The sequence below is a fragment of the Mixophyes fleayi genome, chromosome 10 (genome assembly GCF_038048845.1).
Source record: "Mixophyes fleayi isolate aMixFle1 chromosome 10, aMixFle1.hap1, whole genome shotgun sequence".
Lineage (NCBI taxonomy): Eukaryota > Metazoa > Chordata > Amphibia > Anura > Limnodynastidae > Mixophyes > Mixophyes fleayi.
Genome location: NC_134411.1, coordinates 89,311,937 through 89,331,613, shown reverse-complemented (window position 1 = coordinate 89,331,613; position 19,677 = coordinate 89,311,937). Strand labels below are relative to the sequence as shown.

The 19,677-nt window shown below is 41.4% G+C and overlaps 1 protein-coding gene across 2 annotated transcripts; it reads right to left on the bottom strand.

The window, feature by feature from the left end:
• Positions 1 to 5,623: 5,623 nt before the first annotated feature.
• Positions 5,624 to 15,146, bottom strand: DEF8 (differentially expressed in FDCP 8 homolog). 2 transcript variants are annotated; one of them, XM_075189080.1, is made up of 12 exons: positions 14,984 to 15,146; positions 13,830 to 13,952; positions 13,197 to 13,294; positions 12,504 to 12,653; positions 12,231 to 12,372; positions 11,339 to 11,503; positions 10,310 to 10,437; positions 9,396 to 9,509; positions 9,114 to 9,194; positions 8,895 to 9,035; positions 8,345 to 8,454; positions 5,624 to 6,878 (listed from the first exon to the last, which is right to left on the bottom strand). In XM_075189080.1, exons 2-12 carry the CDS (start codon positions 13,939 to 13,941, stop codon positions 6,788 to 6,790), a joined length of 1,332 nt encoding a protein of 443 aa, XP_075045181.1. In that variant the 5' UTR covers positions 13,942 to 13,952; positions 14,984 to 15,146; the 3' UTR covers positions 5,624 to 6,787. The 2 variants fall into 2 exon arrangements, with proteins under 2 accessions (XP_075045181.1, XP_075045182.1); XM_075189081.1 differs by lacking the exon at positions 14,984 to 15,146 and having other exon boundaries at positions 13,807 to 13,919.
• Between the last annotated feature and the right edge of the window lie 4,531 nt (positions 15,147 to 19,677).

Sequence of the window (19,677 nt, the reverse complement as noted above, 5' to 3'; positions counted from 1 at the left end):
CCAGTTAAGGCACCAAGGGGGTGTTCGAGATGGATAAGGACAAGTAATAATTTTAAGATGAACAATAAATGGCGCTAACCATCGTCCATATTTACATCTTGTACCCCCACTCCACTTTTTTTTGTGCCTTTCCCCTTTCCTACTACAACTCCAATACAGCCACTTGGCCCAAGTCATTCATGTGGTCATATCCCATGTATATAAATGTTAAAGAGTAACAAAATTGTTGAGAAGTTCCTCTTTTGTTTTGCCATTCCACGCAGCATTTATAGACTATGAATAGAGCAGGGACAAATAATAAGAAAATAGTCAACAATTTATGTCAATATTTTCCATAAGTTTTGAAAATTCCACTTATCTCTTATATACATGTTGTGTTGAATGTGTTTGGCAGAGCTATACTAGCCTGGTCATTTGATAACTGCATATAGGAATAGATGCTGTCTTTTTCAGACCAAATCTACCCATTCAAGATATAATGGCTCCTCTCAGATTTATATAGGGAGCAGCTGCCTTTATGTGCCCATGTATGCAGTAATTTGCAGCCATGTAGGCCATCCAAATCTCAGCATTTTGGAGGTGCATTTACTATTTTGTGGGATCCCAAGTTGAATTTTAGATTTGGAGCCTCTCTTATCTTTTCCTTTTAAATATATAGTTTGATCATTTTCTTTTCTGGCTGGCTAAACACTGTTCATGGACCATGAACTCTCCTACTTTGATAAGTGCCATTGTGTGTTACTGGAACCCAGAGTCAGTTGTAAACAAGATACAGTACACCACTACAAAATATTCAGATTTATTGTAGACACCATATTTTTGATCAGTTTCCTTTTACATCGAGTCACACAACACATATTTTTTGTAGGAATAAGCGTCAATATTTTTATATACTTATTCTTTTAACTGATGTTTAACAATCTGTATTCACAAGATGTAATTTTAGTGTACAACTGAATTTTCTTAAGTGTCCATCTTATGTTATTAGAAGAACTGTAAAATTGTAGCAGGCTGTTTTGAAAAACTCTGTTCTAAATACACACATATATAACACCCAATACTGTACAGCACAGGTAATAATTCGGAGGCTCTTTAGCTGTGCTTGAACTACATTTCCCAGCATGCACTTAGCATTACAGATCAATAACAACTGGGGAGCCATCAATTGCTTAATCCAGAGGTGCCCAAACGTAGTCATCAAGAGCTACCAACAGTTCATGTTTTCAGGATTTCTTTCATCGTGCACAGGTGAGTTAATCTATTTGGCTGGAATTTTAATTATGCCACTTGTTTCTACAGGCAGAAATCCTGAAAACATGACCTGTTGGTAGCTATTGAGGACAGGGATTTGAGCATCTCTAGCTTAATGTGTACCCATCGCCTATGTACAGTGGACTTGACCATTTTGTAAAATGAATCAATATTCATGATAAAGCAGTTCATTAGATTATTGCTTTAGCCCACAAAATGATTCCACCGCGTGCAGGCAACAGGATTCACTTTAAGCCCGCACTTAAATGACATATTATGGCGTATAAGAAAAGTCTTCACCAAACTGAAGAGGTGACAGTATGTGGTTATGCAGCTGTACACAAGATAACATATGAGATTTATTTTAGCAATGGTTTGTAATGTAATAAGGCAAATAAAACAAATATATTAGCAATATTGTAAATCTATTTATAACGTAAAATTGTATGTGTAAACACAGATTTCAAGTTATAATATAAATATTATAGCAGTTATAAATAAAAGGCTGATAATCATCATTTTAGACAGAAACAACGTAGAACCTATTTTGCTTGTCCGTCCAACAGCACCTGTGAGACTGATACCAGTAAGGATCGTATAAATGTAATATAGTAGGCAGTTCTCCATACAGCAAAGCATAACAGAAAGTAGCATTTTATATACATTGTCCTTTCATGTAGAACGGTGTCTGTGACTTGAATCTTGGATAGGCTGGGGCCGCCCTGGTTGTATGTACATCTTTTAGAATAACAGGATAATTAAACAAAAATTGTATTTAAAGTGCCCTGTAGCAATTGTCCAGTTACGGCAGTGGTCTATTTAATTTTAAATCCAACTTGTTTATAAACAAAACAAATATATCCCAATTGTAAAGTGGTACGGAATTTGCTGGCGCTATATAAATAAATGTTGATGATGATGATATATAGCTCTACTCAAAACTCTAGCACAGTTGCTAAACATGCCCACTTCCCTGGGCCATAGATCTCTTCTACAGTAGGCAATAAAATCTCTCCATAAACAGCAGCAGCAATTGTGCCACCTGTAGGCTAGAATAAAGAATTGCAGAGAGAAAATCCATTTTATTTTTCATTCATCCCGTAACTGTCTAAACCACATGACCACCACACACCCCTATCAGGAGAGTGAGATAGTTACTGCTGCCTGCATTACATGTTTCTCTAGGGCAGGGGTAGGCAACCTGCGGCTCTCCAGGTGTTGTGAAACTACAAGTCCCAGCATGCTTTGCTAGTAACCAGCAGATAGGTGGCAAGGCATACTGGGATTTGTAGTTTCACAACACCTGCCTATCCCTGTTCTAGGGCTAACAAGCTGCAGAACATACAATTCACACAGTATAAAGCTGTGGAAGGAATCCTCAAACTTTAATTGTGAAGTTTAATCACACATAAGTATATTTATTAAGCGGCGGTTTTCCGTCATTTTTTAAAATGGCAATTGTATTAAAGAGAAAGGCCATAGGGTTTTGTCTTTAATACAAATGCAGTTTTATGCAAATGACAGCAAACCACCGAGAATCAATGGTTTGTCAGAATCGCCGCTTGGCAAGTATAAGCAAAGAAAAAACATACAAAAACAAACAAATTACATTTATATGACATAGCAATTGGTTAAAGTCAACTCTCTCAATACGGACATAGTGAACGCGCATTTAGGGATAGAATAATCTCCACAGTAAATCTTAACTCATTGGACAGGTAAAGAAAATCTGTGTCTGATGAAGTCCTTGTCTGTGAAGAGCTCATATTTGACTAATGTAATGTCCAGGCCCCACTTACATGATTCTTGAAGTTTTTCACATAAAGTATATAACAGTCAATGGAGCCAAAACACAGTTAGATTAGAGGATTATATCATATAATCTGCACATTAAGCAGATCAGTCACCAAAAATATACATTTGTGGGCCTTTACTTCTATACACATTAATTATTCTCCAAGCAATGTATAAAGAGGTGGGAAATCAAATTGCAAATCTTTTGTGTAGTTGTACCATCTTCCATGTAACATGCATGGAAGAGCCAATCTGAATCTGCCTCCCCTTTCATTTTAAACTCCTCACCTATAAAGTCCCCACCCCATAGGCAAACCGAGGGGTGGGGGGTTTCCTAGTGTATAATTGAGGTGGCTGGACCCTGCCCCCGCTGCACATGGCTCTGCTTGAAAAGGGAGAGCTGCGTGCACCTAACAGTAGTGCACACAGCATTGCCCATGTTTATTATGGGGGTAGAAAGAGTTGGAGAGCAGCCAAGCACTGTCTAATATTATAGAAACGCCCCCATGCATGCTGGTAACGCCCACTGGTGGCGTGGTGTGGAACCTCCCCTCTACAAATCCTGCGTTTGCCTCTGCACCCAATACTCTCCCCCCCAACATCTCCAAATTCATCTCTCTCTCGCCTTGTCTTCTGGTCTCACTCCCGCCTTCAAGGCTTCTCGAGTGCTGCTCCCCACCTATGGAACTCTCTCCCTTACCCAATCAATCAGACTCTCCCCTTCACTCTAAGGGGTATATTTACTAAGCTGCGGGTTTGAAAAAGTGGAGATGTTGCCTGTGGCAACCAATCAGATTCTAGCTATCATTTAGTAGAATGTACTAAATAAATGACAACTAGAATCTGATTGGTTGCTATAGGCAACATCTCCACTTTTTCAAACCCGCAGTTTAGTAAATCTAGTCCTAAGACTTCAAACAAGCTCTCAGAACTCATTTTTTTTCATTAATGCCTACCACCCCTCTAGCTTGTATCTCTCACAAGCAGGGCCCTCTTCCTTTTCTCAATCAGTACCTCTATTCTTGGGTAGAGCTGGTGCTGATTTGCTCTCTATTCTGTCTCCCAGTGGTACATTATTAATACAAGATAATAATGATGATATAGAACAAAGGCAACAGGAGTTGTAAAAGAACTGAACAGCTGGGGGGGGGGTATTATCTTATACAAGTAGTACATAGCTAATCTGTGTGGTGAAACTCTTAAAAGTCGTAACTGTACTGACTTATTTCCTTATTTTCTAAAACCACAACCGCTTCAACTTCCCCGTTTTGTTTTCTAAAAAAAAAAGTGGAGATGTTGCCTTTAGCAACCAATCACTTTCTAGCTGTCATTCTGTAGAATGTACTAAAAAAAACGATATCTAGAATCTGATTGGTTGCCAAACGCAGCTTGATAAATTTACCCCCTGGAACTAAATCAAGCAATGTCTCATTGTACTTAGAAGTGCTAAGCAGCCTAGTACAAGCCATTGTTCTTTATTAACAGACATTGTAGGCTCTCAATAGCTCCCAGCAGGATCATCAAAGCCTTAGATAGGAAGCCTGATGCCCATATATCATCTGCACTTCTGGTGAGAACAGGTTTTGGAAACATCTGCGTATACTATTATATGAAGGTTATAATCTAGGTTTAGTCGTTAAGGAAGATTCAATGGAGGAGGCTTTGTTGTGTAGTTTATTTTACTAAGTGGGTTAGTGGGTTAGCCAAAACGATTATCAGACACTGCTCATTCTCTAGTTCTTTGGCAGCAACTCAAATACATTTCCTGAATAAATCACAGCCAAGCCTTAAAGGGGATGTCTACTCTCATTAACGGTTATTTTAAAAAAAATTAAGAATAAAAACAAATATAATACAGGTTTAAAGACTCTTGTGACTATGCTCTTCAGATCCTTCCTGTAATGTGGTTCCTTGCAAACAATTTCCTTAGTAAAGTTGACAGCCTACACTCTTGTATTGCCATTAGCAATCGCTGCTGCTACAGGAATTCAGGTCAGCCAATCGCAATACAGCAAAGGAGGAATATTTTAACTGTATTATGGACAGTCCATATTAGCACAGCTGGTATGCCCCTCATTTACTGTAGTACATCAGCCATATTATCAGGTATAAAGGGCCAGTTTGAGGAAAAACAGAATTAGCTGTAGTACTGGCAAAGTTGTTGTTTTCTATTTTTAAAAACCGTTGTATTTGAATAGTGTTTGGGCTGGGATGGTAGGGTAATACAGTATATATGTATTAGCGATAAATGAGGGTAAGTTTCCACTTTAATTCCATCCCTGCTAGTATGTCTTTGGTATCACATAAAGTCACTGTAGGGAGAACCTTGTCACTATTGATTATCAATATAGCGATAATATAGCGCCAATCATATTATGCATCTCGCTATAGAAACATGTAATCATTCACACCAGTCCCTGCCCCATTGAGGCTTACAGTCTCACATAGGCCATTGTCTTCTTAACCTGGTGATAAAGATCAAGCATGGACATAGACGATGGGAAATATCAAACATTCCCTGATAAAAGCACAAATAAAAAAAATAAAAACCTAATGACATTTTCAAAGTAGCCCATAGTAGGATTGGAAGATAAATACTTTATTGAATCTGTTTAGACAAAATCTCGATTAAGGTATAAGGAAGATACGTAATATCCCCACCTACCACAAAACTGATCCTGTCCTGAATATATCTGAACTGAATTAAATGAATTTAAAATTATCCAATTGTATCTGGCTTATACATTATTTAACAGCAACATTATTCACGCCGAAATTATCCGCATCTTACCAAGATGTATATATTAAAGTGTTTAGATGGTAAATTTTTGCCTCTTTAAAAAGAAAGATACTAGACACAGTTGATTCACATCCAAGACCATAAGGAATGGGACTGTCCTCATTCTCTATACCTAGTGTCTGGCAAAGATAATTGCTCAGAGAAACAGAAGCTTCTATCAGATAGCGTGGAAAAGGGTTGCACGTGTCTGAACCTCTTTCTGGCTTTATAAACCACAAGTCGTCTTAGAGCCTCGCCATTAAAGTGCAACAAAGAAAAACCACAATCCCATCAGCACCCAAGTGATCCACGTGAAGGCCGGTAGAATGAGACCGTGGTAACGTGCCTACAGACTTCTAGTTGTTGGAGATGGATCTGATGCAGGAAATGCCAGACTACCGACCCTGTACATTTTCTATAAAGTAGATGCACAATGTGAGGTCCAGGGAGTTCAAAGGTCAGCAATAACCTGGCCCAACCCCCTGGCGGTAGCTCCGCAGTGGAAAGACCTTATAACCAGAGTCTGCAGCTCAGAGCAGAAAGCAAGAGGCGGTGCCAAGGTCTTGGATCTTGTATTTGCTCTCAACATAGACCTTCTGCTATAGGATCACCATGTCATAAGGCACCACAAAAGATGTACACACACATTAGATAGAAGAGCACATTCTCAGCTCTGTAGAACGTCTGAAGAAAGCCTGAGAGGTCACCGTGGTATTGTGCAGGAATGATCTGGGAGGCGGCCATTGTACTGGAGTCTTGGAATGTAACGTAGACCTCCCAGGTACAGAAGTTACAGTGTGATGCTTAGTGTCTTCTTATCCAGGTTTCCAAATACGTCTTCATACTTCATTCCAGGGACCTAGGTCAACGCTGCAGTGACCACACCGCTGCCTGCTCCAGACTCCCAGCGAGTCACGTCTGTGTCCTTACCCGGTGCGTGGACACTTCCCTTCCCCCTTACTGCTACGACTCTTGTCCAGGCTCCTGTCCTTGTTTTCGGAGGTTCATCCTCATGCAGCGGGGGCAGCTGGTTGAGTTATCATAATAGCAGTCCCTGGTATAAATAAAAAAAAAAAAAAAGTTTTTTCAAATTTTTTTTTAAAACCCAAGAGGATTACCCCATATCTGCAAAGATATGGGGCAACCCCCATAATAGTTAATAATACTAACAAGCATTTTGCAAATATGGGCATTTGTTATTCAGCAACTTGTATCTATAGAAGTCATGTTTTAGTATAATGTCACTTAGAAAGCTGAACCAAAAGATGTAACGCATATGATATAAAGTAAAGAGTAATTCGGTACTTCTCCCTCTCCGCAGAAAACAATAAAGCCGCAACACACAACTCTGGGCAGTGGCAGATCCAGGGGGGGCGATCGCCCCCCCTAGCAGGGGCTTGCTGCCGGCGGCTGCACACTGTGCAGGTCCGTTCAGCAGTGACAGTGTGCTGCCCGGCTGCTCTGTTTGTGTTTTAAACACAATCAGAGCAGCCGGGCAGCACACTGTCACTGCTGAACGGACCTGCACATACTGTGCAGCCGCCGGCAGCCTTAGAAATCAGAAAGGGGGCGGGGCCTGAATCCCCCCCCCCCCTAAAATCGCCCGGGGTAGAATAAATGTCTAGATCCACTCCTGACTCTGGGGGGTATATTTAGCAAGCTGAGAGTTTCCGGTGGGTTTGAATATTGGAGATGTTGCCTATAGCAACCAGACTCTAGCTGTCATTTTGTAGAATGTACCAAATAAATGATAACTAGAATCTGATTGGTTGCTATAAGCAACATCTCCACTTTTTCAAGCCTGCAGCTTAGTAAATATACCCCTTAGTATCTAAGGTGATGTCAAAATAGGACAAAAATCTGCATTTATGGTTGCTTTGACATCACAGACCCTGCCCCTATATGGGAAATCACCATCTGCATGTGGGTCTGGATGTGGCAAATGCTGAACAAACTAGGATAATGGATGTACCCTCTATTGTAAAAGTGAAGGACACTGCAGGCCAAGTGCTTTATAGAGAGCTTGGAAATCTAAGTCGACTTTGCACCACTACTTCCAATATCCTTATATTTTAAAGACGTTGGAATAATTCTTATAATACATGAGCGGTAGTGTTTTGAAAAAAATTTGTCCTTTTTATTGAATTTGGCTTTGTACGCTTACATTTCTTGTTTAATAATTTTTCCTAATGAGGACCAGGTCTGTACATGGGGGAGTGTACGAACAATTGCCGTATAGTATCAGTCATTGACATCACTAGTCAATGACCACTTTCTCATCAGAGAGGGACAAAGGATATCTTACAGCTGTTCATAAAAGTATCTGCACCACTCCTGTACTGTATTATATTAGTATAAACATTTCACTTAGGGTATATGATTTGGCTCAGTAAACCACATGCTTTTGTTATCACCACTAGTGGGTTCAATTGCTGACACTCTGCTTTTCTATAAAGGATTTGAGAGGACAGGTCCTAATAAAGAAGTTATGCCAGTAGTGTATGACTGCTCCTAGCTCACCTGTGGAACACGGCCGCACAGTCCTGGCACACGGATGTGTGACTATCGAACGGGAACAGAATGTCTCCCTCTTTGCACAGCTCACACACAAAGCCCTTAGCTTGACAGCGCTGGGAAAACAAAGATTAGACAATAAACAGATCAGCAGTTTCCCCAAGTCGCGTCAACCAGAGTCAATCCTTCTACCGGACAGAACATTTCCAGGATTGGAAGAGATGGGGTACGACTGCAATTGAAAGTCCACAGGGATACGTAGACTTTGCTGCAGTTTGTGAGAGGAACGTGATGACGGACAGCAAGAGTAAAGGAAGTACAGGGGGTGGGAGGAAGGATACTTCCTCTCCGATAACAGTCACCACACTCCTCATATGCAAGTGGATATGTATCATTGTGCATTTCCATCTGCAGTCACTTCTTGTGGAACCAATAACCGCCAGCTGCAGGGGCATAGGGAGGAGACAGTGCCACAGGAGGCTGGTACTCCCCTATAGAGTAGTTGCACCTTGCTCCAAGACCCCACCGTGCCACATAATTGTTCTTATTTGCCCACCTCACAGTCCAGCTTGATGTGCTTGGCAAACATGGTGTGTATGTCTGTGAGGGAGCAGCCCAAGCGCCCGCTGCCAACATCCAGGAGGTCCTGAAGGGAGTACATGTCATCATTCTCCACGAAATGCTGACGTTCCTGGAGCTGTGGGCAGAACACAGTTTGAACAACACAGGACACAGCCAGTTTCACGCGGTTTAACAACCCAAACCTTCCGCTGACCTGTAGAAGCAGTCGGGCCTCCATAGCTTCTTTGCAGGTGATGAAGTACGGTTTCATGAGCAGGATGTCCTGACGTAATTTCTAGCATGGGAATGAGACAATGAAAATGAATCACCAAAGACACCAGTATAGAATTACAAACAAAAGGCAGTCTGTAAATACATTTCTCAGAGGAGGTGGCTTCCCCATCCTGCTCCCCATACAGACGTTTCTTGTCCCCAATGGCAAGAGCTTCAAAAAACGAACGCGGTACCCAGGGTGGTGTATGTGACCTGGTCTTACCCGGATCTCCACCAGCTCTTCCACATAGTTAAAAAGCAAAGGGTTAATCTCTCGCAGCTTCAGCACCGGACGGCCCAGCATCAGGGTGAGGTACCGCATACTGCACCGGGAAACCTGGAGGTGAAGACCACACTTTGTGTTGGTGGCAGAGATGGGTAAACTTAAACCTAAAGGGAAAATATGTCCTATTTATAAGTAAGGGACTTTGGACCCATTGTTTAGCTTTAAATATCCGTTCAGCCATTATGCATTTAGCTATAGACCAGTGTTGGCTAACCCGTGACACTCCAGGTGTTGTGAAACTACAAGTCCCAGCATACCCTTCCAGCAATAATCTGCTATATATTGGCAAAGCATGCTGGGACTTGTAGTTTCACAGGTTAGCCAACACTGGCCTAGTACAAGGGAATGTATATGACAGACAAAGTTTTATGTTGTACAGGCTGTGAACAATCTTGGGGGCTTGTGTCTACCGCCCCTCTAACTTCTGTCACATTTTCAGACCTTTCCATGCCCACAATTATGCCACCCACACCCCTTGCCATTCAGCCACGCCCAAATCTATTGTATTCTCAAACATCAATAAGACTGACAACAGAGTTCTAGGCGGAGTTAAAGGAACAAGAGTGAAGAGAAGGCAAATGATGGAACTGTACTAAATGGTGAGCTCTGCAAGGACAAATAAAAGCACCATCAGAGATGCCAAGTAAGGTCATATGATGATATTTTAATAAAAGTTAGGTAGCTATAGAAAGAAAAGAATACTGTTAGAGTCCTTTAAGCAGCTATTAGTTTGCTTTATTACAAATACATGAGGGCAGTGAAGAATAGGTTTCAATTTTCTCTTTTATTATAAAGCATATTATCAACCTTCACCCATGCAATAGCGTCTTAACTGTAATACCCATGCCTACCTTGCGTGGTTCAAAATCCCAATTGTGGATGGCGCGGGCCGGAATAACAGCGAGGTCGTTCCAATGGCAACTGCTGCAGTAGTACTGACCTGTGTAATCGCACTGACGGGCCTCACTGGGAACAGCCCCTGTACATAGGTCATTATTAGTCACAAATACATGGAAAAAAGTACTAGTACTTAATATGCCCTTATCTGATAAACCAATATGTGTGCAAATATCTATAATAGTAGATGACTCAGACTTATTCTTGGTCTCATGCTACACTAAGTACGCCAATATACCTTGACATTATCCCCACCACTCCTCCTCGTAACCTTAGGCCACCCTCAATTCCCTGAATTACAATGTTGGTCAACCATACAGGTCAGCATGAAGAGAACAGAGCTGTCAGTTCGGTCGTATAGAGCAGGCTAGGGTGGAGGTGTGTGCAGTGCAGACAGCCCCCAATTGGTTGCAGCTCCTGTCCAATCAGGTATGGCGCTCACTCGCTGATAACTCTCTCCTCTTTATACGGCCAGACAAGCTTTTCAATATAGATTGCGAGTATGCAATTGGGAAACCTCATTCAAGTGATGTCGCACACACTCAAGGAATATATTAGAGGAATGTTTAGTGAAAAGCAGGTGGGGGTTTCTATCCAAAAGAAAACAAAAAAAAATAATGTAAAAAACAAACAAGTTTATAGTTAGTGACTTCTCCAGCACAATACCCTCTATACCCCATGGTTAGCAGTGTCCCCCCAAATAGAATGAGAAATTAAAATTAAATCTTTCAATAATTTTGTTCACTTACCAATTAAAATTAAATAAAGCATATTAGGAAAAAAAGGAATGTAGCACAAATACATTAAATATTAAAACTAAATGTATTAACAATAAATATTAATTATACTTTTTTTTATATTTTTATTAAATGTCTTAACAGAAAACCTAAAATATGTTACTCGGTATGCCATATATTTTTCCCCAAATCACTCTTCTTTTATTATGCTTCAGGTATGGTAGCGAATCATCTTTCTGTACTTACGCAATGAGATGGGTGCACGGCACTCAGCACAGCGGTAGTCCTGGGTATCCAGCCCAGATTCGGGACAAATGGTTAGTTCATACTCTGATTGGTGACTGACCTTTGACCTCACACAGGATTTGGTAATGAGGTTCAGACATTTACTATGACAACGATAGTAACACCCTAAGAAACAGAACAGAGGTCAGGATATGTGTATTAGAGAAAGACAAACGCTTAAAGCAATTTTGGGCAAAAAAAAACTTTCACCTTTGATATGGGTCTTTGTTTGGATAAAATGTATTGTTTTAAGTTATTTCAGAGATTAACGGTACTGTGCGGCCCTTTTGAAGATTAGAAGGTTGTCCGTACAGCCCCTGAATTGTATAAGGTTGCTGATCACAGCCTTAAAGTGAATTCACTGCCTTTACTGAGTGCAAGGCAACATGCCTTCGTAACGTCACCGATTCTTGTTAAGGCATTTGGCTACATTCTCATATAATTTTTAAAATTGCTTCAGGTCACAATATGGCCGCCATACCTCGTGCCTCAGTGAGGTTACTTGTTCCTAATGAACTGATAAATTGCATTCCCATAAATATTGCTTCCGTCTCCACGGAATGTGCTTGAATAAACAGCAAGACCTGATCTACACATACTGAACACATGGGGGTAAATTTATCAAGTTGCAAGTTTCCGGTGGGTTTGAAAAAGTGGAGCTGATACCTATAGCAACCAATCAGATTCTAGCTATTATTTTGTAGAATGTACTAAATAAATGATAGCTAGAATCTGATTGGATGCTATAGGCAACATCTACAATTTTTCAAACCAGCTGAAAAATCGCAGCTTGATAAATTTACCCCATTAAGTTTTTCGGTTTTAATGAAACTTTGAAAGGCGTGACTATTACCTGTGCATGTGTACCAGGTCTGAATCAGGCCCCAAATAAATGTACTGCACTTATCGCACACTTGTTTCACGCTTTTACTCTTCTCCTTGTAGAATCGATGTTCTAACATAATTCTCATATTAGGCTCGTCCTCGTGTGGGTCCTGGGTGAGGGAAGAAAGAGGATGATCAGAACTGGGAAATTGATAGAGAAGGGCAAACACAGAAGAGCAAGTTTCATATATATTACAAGCAGGAACAGAGTCAGCGAGGACGGGGACAGGTCCACACTCACTTTCAGCTCCTGCAGCTTGAGTCGGAGATGGATGAGTCGGACCACTGCGTCCTTCTGCTTGTCCGATTGTTCGGGCAACTCAAGGATCACCTGTTTACACTCCTCGATCGCCTGCCTCAATTGCTGGATGTCAGATGCTAGGAAGAGACCCTGGGATCCGGACATGGAAAGATGATGTACACTTATCAGGGCAAATATTAAAGTTTATGCGGTAGCGGAAATCGGGTTATTGGTCTGATATTGCAGTGCATAGCCCCAAATAATAATAATCCAAAGGAAATCAACTGGATCATTACTGGATATGTTGGTAACTGCAGTAGGAAACTGAGGGGGGTGGGGGGCAAATGCCAATTTTATAGCAGAATGTGAAACACCATCAGTGATGGATAACCTGTGACACTCCAGGTGTTGTGAAACTACAAGTCCCAGCATGCTTTTCCAGTAGATAACTAGCTGATAGTTGGCAAAGCATGATGGGGCTTGTAGTTTCACAACACCTGGAGTGTCACAGGTTAGCCATCACTGTGATAGGTGCCATTACACTTTTTTTTAGCCTCCAACACTGCTTTCTCCATTGTTGGATGGCAGAAGATACACTTTCATTTTGTGCTATTGCAAAGTCTGAGTATCAGGGTCACGCATTCACAATAATTGCTGTAGAAAGTTTTTATGAGAAGACTGGAATCTGCTCACCACTGGCCGAGAGAAGTGGTCCTCCGACACCCCCAGATCCATCATTCGATCAGGGCAGCGGAATTCTGGTTCACGCGGAGGAGATCCTGGTGGAGATTCTGACAGAGAAGAGAAAAAAAATTCCATAAACCTACTGTAGATTTTTACAGAGCTTTAAGGAGGGACAATTAAGAAAATTGGTGCAGAAGAAAAAGGTGGCGAAGCCTGTAGCAACCAATCACATTCTAACTAGTTTTTCTAGTGCAGTTTAGAAAATGACAAATTGATTCAGAAACAGGGCACACCCAAACGGAACTCCATATACACCTGGTGCCAGGAGCAGACTCTTCCCCAAAGCCTCCAAAAACGTGCACAACATTTGTCGATTGTCCCAAAAATATTTTGTGTTCCTTTCTGTGCTTTCCCCCTTTTGGGGATGAATTATTAACTAAATCCTGTGTGCAACAATGTTGATGTTTAGCAAATGAAAGTCAATATTCGATTGGTTACTACAGGCAACATCACCTGTCATCAGATTTCATGAATGTCCCAATTTCTTTCTTTAAGTCTATGCTACTTGGCATAGCTAGATTGCAATTCTACCGTATATAGTCTCTAAATTCAGTTATACCTTCCCATTCTTGAAATACGAACCCTTGGAGGGCACCTGCTCTCCGTCCTCATGGGGGGTCTCCTCCTCCCTTGGTTTATTGAAAGGGTTGAGATGACCCTGACGGAACCTAGCCAGCTTGTCATTGTATTCCATAGCCAGTCACACTGCAAGAAAGAGAGAAATCAGCAGCAACATTTCACACAGACACAAATTAAGCTTATTTAAGTGGCTACTGCAACTCAATATCTGACTGGCTACTAACTGTCTAATGTGTTGCAATGCAAAAAAAAACAAAACCTTACCTGTAGCACTATATATAGCAGTGTTGGCTAACCTGTGACACTCCAGGTGTTGTGAAACTACAAGTCCCAGCATACCCTTCCAGCAATAAGCTGCTATATATTGGCAAAGCATGCTGGGACTTGTAGTTTCACAGGTTAGCCAACACTGATATATAGTATAGTTGCCAACATTTTAAAATGCTTTCCAGGCATACTTTGCTGCAGCTTAGCATGTCATGTGCAGGTATTGTCTAGGTGAGACCTCATGCACTACAATACCCATCATTATATTACATGGGATAGATTGTGACAGTACAATAAATATGAACTTATAAAGCCTGGAGAATAAACACAGGTAGTGAGGATTGCATTCAATAACTAGAATACAGGGACTGTACTGCATAGTTAGTGAATAAAAAAATAGGGACATTTCTGTGTCAGATGGTTAACATGTAGAATCATCCCTAGTAAAACACACACACACATATTTTATATATATATATATATATATATATATATATATATATATATATATATATATATATATATATACACATACATACTATGCTATATATACACACACACACACATTATATATATATAATTACACACACACAATTCTGCATATGATTAATACAAGACATGTTAAATATGCCATAGGTCAAGTTCACGGGTATGCTGTAGTGTGATCTGCATTATTTACCTAGGTTTGCAGGCTAGACACTGCACCTTGTATAATGTATGATGACAGTGTCTACATTCTGCATTATCCTTAGCACAGAAAGTGAATTGCACAAATGACAGATTGGTCACTAGATAATGGACAGATAATTCCCCACGCACAGCAGATATTATGACAGCCATGCAATAACCTGTATATTACATGGTGGTCAGCAGACTCTCAGGGAGCTCACCTCGGCATGTCCGGCCTGTGCCTCCGGGGAGAGGCCTCACTCCGGTACCGGGCCGGCCAGGTCCCCGCTGGTAGCTCCGGTAGTCAGACGGGGAGGGCCCGCTGCTAAGCTCTGATAATCACACGATTAGGGCTCCTCCTCTCCGACCTCCATTACCCCCTCTCCCGCCTGCTGGTGTGTACTGCAGACCGCTCCCTGTCTGCCTATGGTGCAGTGGTATTCAGTGACTTCTTATATTAATGTATTTTATTTTGGAATTGAGATGTGCTCAGCGGCATCTGCCCTGGAACCCTTCCCTCCTTGTTCTACAAACTCCATGAACAATGTAGATATGATCAGTGTAATTTTAAAGACACATTTGCATTATACCCACTGGTGTATAGATCTGTGTCTAGAGACGCATGTTCAAACCCCAGTAAAACTACCTGTTAAAACGCAATCATGTTTTTGACATAGGGTGGTTGAGTTGATTTTTTGCAAGCTTTCAGAAATTGAAATGCTTCCAAATATGAGCAGCATTGTCAGTGTGAGGTTATTGTAAGCAGTGGTTTCCATTTCAATCCTTTTTTTTGTGAATTGTACTAGTGTTAAAAATGCTAACACACAGTGCATGAAATTGATGCTAGTGGGTATGGGGCCTTTATTTTTTTGTTTCACTTCTTCACATACCTCTAAACTCCCGATTTAATGGCTTTGGTCTGCCAGCCCGATCGGGACAGCTTTGCCTCGCGGGTGGAATATTTTTAAAGTATGTCTCATTCATTGCAGCAGTGAACAGGTTTTTGATTGAAAAGTATCTTTATTTGTATAAAGGTACAAAAAACACACAATACATTGCATTCAAGTGTACGCAGTACTCCGTGAAACATAATCATTCGTACTTCTTAGTACAATACAAGACATAAGGTACAAGATATAACACCCTACACTATACATCAAATACTGCACTAACCATGCAAACTTAAACAACATAACAGATTCAAATAAGCAACGGATGTGAGGGGACGGTAGGTGAGAGGGGTAGGGGGAGAGATCACAAACCCAAAGCTTTATTGCGAAACAAATATAGGGAATGGTGCATAAATTAAGGCATTTCAACAAAACTTCTAACAGTGATGGGGGAATGGGTTGGATGGAGTAAGGGAGGGAGAGACACAAACCCAAGGCTTTATTGAATAAACAGACACATGGGAGAAGAAGGAGCCAACAATCAATCATCTTCCTCTTCCTTAGGACTGTCAATGGTGTTATAGTCTCTTAGCAGGCTGTGGATCAGCCTGCGACAGTCCTGGATGGACATCTTCTCCCTTTTTACAATGAGGCGATTCCTGACAAGCCATATAGCGCCTTTAAAGCAGTTCATATGGTGCCAGGCTTCCTGGAATGCTCCAATTGTGTGGGTCACAGGAAATAATTCATAAAATACTGAATGGAATGAAAGGCAAGTCCTGGGCACACTGTCCTTAAGTTTGTGTTCCAAGGCATCAAACAGTGCCTGTGCAGTGGGACAGTCCCAAAAATATACCCTGTGCTGTTTCCCTCCTGGTGATATAGAAGGGGCAGTCGACATATCTGCAGCAGTGAACAGGTGACGCACAAACTGGTTCACGCGACCGTGAATGGTGGTTGGAAGGAAGCACCGGACAGACTAGCACTTCAAAAGCGCTAGGAACATCCCTGTGGGTGTGGTCACACCCACTGCGATCTGGCCACACCTGTAAAAATTATATGGCCACGCCCCCTTTCCCCATGGAGATTCCCAAATGTTGGGAGGTATGCCTTCAATACAAGACCCCACTATTAGTTCTCTATTGTGTCCAGATACCTAAAATGTCCTGATGTGATGAGTGCGCAACACATATATACAGTTACGCATATCTCAAATCATGGAAACAATAATAAATGATTTTGGCAGCACACCACTCTCTCTCCTCTGGTTTATCAATACCAGAATTATGTCTACAAATTTATCATCACATCACATTTTTGTCAACTGAATATGAGGAAGGGTAGAATAGTTATAAGCAAATCATTTAATTCCAAGAGACGGCTTAATTACTTTGCTCAGAACATTGACAGTTCTCAGAATGTAGAGCAGAACATTGGTTGGCATTGCAGTACGCAGAAGAGGCATATGAGCACAACAAGGCTGCGGGCACAAGTCCGGCACACCCAGATTTTCTCCTGCTTCCAACCATAAACAGTAACTCTTCATTGTGAAAACCCATTCCAGCAACAGTCTTTTTTTATAGAACAGTCCTGGCTTTCTGTGGCAAAATACAGTCTGACCTAGTGATTTGTGGTTGTAGCTGGGAGGATCCAACACGAGCTTTATAAAGCGTCCTGAATTTCATTTGGGGAATGTTGAGAGACACACAAACCTATTCTTGCTTGGGTTGTGTGAGCCTATTGCTTCTTACCTCTTGTGGTTAATAACTTGAGTATAATCTGACCTGTTAGCTCTGTGACTATAATGCAGAACCAATATAATATAACCTAAACTATAAGTGAAACAAAATAGAGGAACAGAGGACAAACATTTGCAAAGAGGGACCACCTTCAGCCCAGATCTTGCCTTTGGAACGGCTCCTTGTAGAATTACCGCATCTGTACAGGGGTGCAGTGAAGTGGGTAGAATTTGGAATCTGTTTTTGTTGCTAAAAATGATTGTGACACCTTTCCCATCCAGAGAAACCATGGACTCCACAGTTATGATGTAAGTAATCTTAGATATACTGGACAACTCACCTTGGATTGATTGAAATCAAAATCTGAGAAGTAGCCTATAGCGGCACGGTGGCTCAGTGGTTAGCACTTCTGCCTTACAGCACTGTGGTCATGAGTTAAATTCCCGACCATGGCCTTATCTGTGAGGCGTTTGTATGTTCTCCCTGTGTTTGCGTGGGTGTGCTCCGGTTTCCACCCACACTCCAAAAACATACTAGTAGGTTAATTGGCTGCTATTAAATTAATTAGTCTCCCTCGGTGTGTATGTTAGAGAATTTAGACTGTGAGCTCCAATGGGGCAGGGACTGATGTGAGTGAGTTCTCTGTACAGCGCTGCGGAATTAGTGGTGCTATATAAATAAATGGTGATGATGATATTTACTTTGTTTCTGTTAAATTTATGGAGGGGTTTTGTCTTGCACATGTGAAACCATGCATGACATGCTATTCCTGTTTTATTGCATTTCTTTCAGCTAGGGACTTTTCAGTAGTTCTAAATATACACTTGGCAAACACTTCCCTGATACTGTAATATGTTTACACCACGCAATATTTAAACATGGAAAATAAGGTCAGTACCAAAAAAAAAATGAAAACTTGTTCATAGATAATAACTTTCTCTAGCATTTAAAAAATAAGTGCAGAAGCCAATTTTAATCAGTTCCAATACTGTCTCTACATATTGTTCATCATTTTCTTCACAAATAATACTCACAAATAAAGGTAAAGTAATTCTGCTCGGAATCTTCAAAAACCTCATGCAGCTGCAGGCAGGGTATATTCAGTGATAACCCTACTGAAGGGAAACAGATTGTTCCCAAATTGGTTTTCTTTTACTGAATGTCTTGTACCGAGCAAGATATAGAGAGAGGAGGATTATGGGTAAGCATAATTGGAAACTGGCTTAGACACAAGCAGACATGGGAGAGTCAGTTCAGCATTAAACACTACTGAGGGTGGGGGAGTTCTGCTCCTTCTGTACCTTGCCATAGTACAGAATAATAAAGCAAGGGGAGTTCCCCACTGTTATATAACACCTTTGCATGATCATATCATTGAGACAGTTTAGTAGCTTTCCTTTAATGCAACTTAACTTTGTGCTTAACCTAAAAATGCTTTTAAGTTCTGGAAGCTGCTGATGTCTATAACAGTAGGTAATAAGAACATACTTTCTTACCCTCCTGGAATGTCCGTAAGACTCCCAAATTTTGGGTCCCACCCACTTCTTAGTGAAGTGGGACGGTGGGCTCAAGGATGCAATTCACGGTGAATTGGTTCATTTTGGCCCCACCTCCGTGGGAAAATGTCACGTTGTGGGAGACGGGACCAAAATGACACAATATGGTGCGCCACGCATCCCCCTGGCGTTTTTGACACTTGACCTTTTGAGAATACAAAAGTTCATCATCATCATTTATTTATATAGCGCCACTAATTCCGCAGCGCTGTACAGAGAACTCACTCACATCAGTCTCTCCCCCATTGGAGCTTATAGTCTAAATTCCCTAATACACAGACAGACAGAGAAGAGTCAATTTGATAGCAGCCGATTAACCTACCAGTATGTTTTTGGAGTGTGGGAGAAAACCCACGCAAACACGAGGATAACATAGAAACTCCTCACAGATAAGGCCATGGTCGGGAATTGAACTCATGACCTCAGTGTTGTGAGGCAGAAGTGCTAACCACTGAGCCACCGTGCTGCACCTCATGCTGCCAAGTCCGTAACTGAACACCAGGAGTGCGTTAGACTCCGCGCCCCCCTGTTTAGTTGCGCTAATACCAGTCAGTGATAATTCCAGTGTTAACTACATGACACCTCCCAAGCACTGCACTAGCTGTTCCCTTAATTAGACCCAGGTGCTCCGTGTGTGTGTATGTGTGTGTGTGTTTGCGCGTGCGCGTGCGTGCGTGTATAGACTTACCCTGTCTGTATCCTCAGCCTGCAGATTCTCAGGGAGACTACT

What these genes read in the sequence shown, in the direction of transcription:
- DEF8 (XM_075189080.1), bottom strand. Translation starts at nt 13,941, where the DNA reads ATGGAATACAATGACAAGCTGGCTAGGTTCCGTCAGGGTCATCTCAAC. An exon ending in ACCACTTCTCTCGGCCAGTG is followed by an intron (nt 12,654 to 13,196) that starts GTGAGCAGATTC and finishes TCCGGATCCCAG; the next exon opens with GGTCTCTTCCTAGCATCTGA. An exon ending in AGGCCCGACTGCTTCTACAG is followed by an intron (nt 9,036 to 9,113) that starts GTCAGCGGAAGG and finishes TTCTGCCCACAG; the next exon opens with CTCCAGGAACGTCAGCATTT.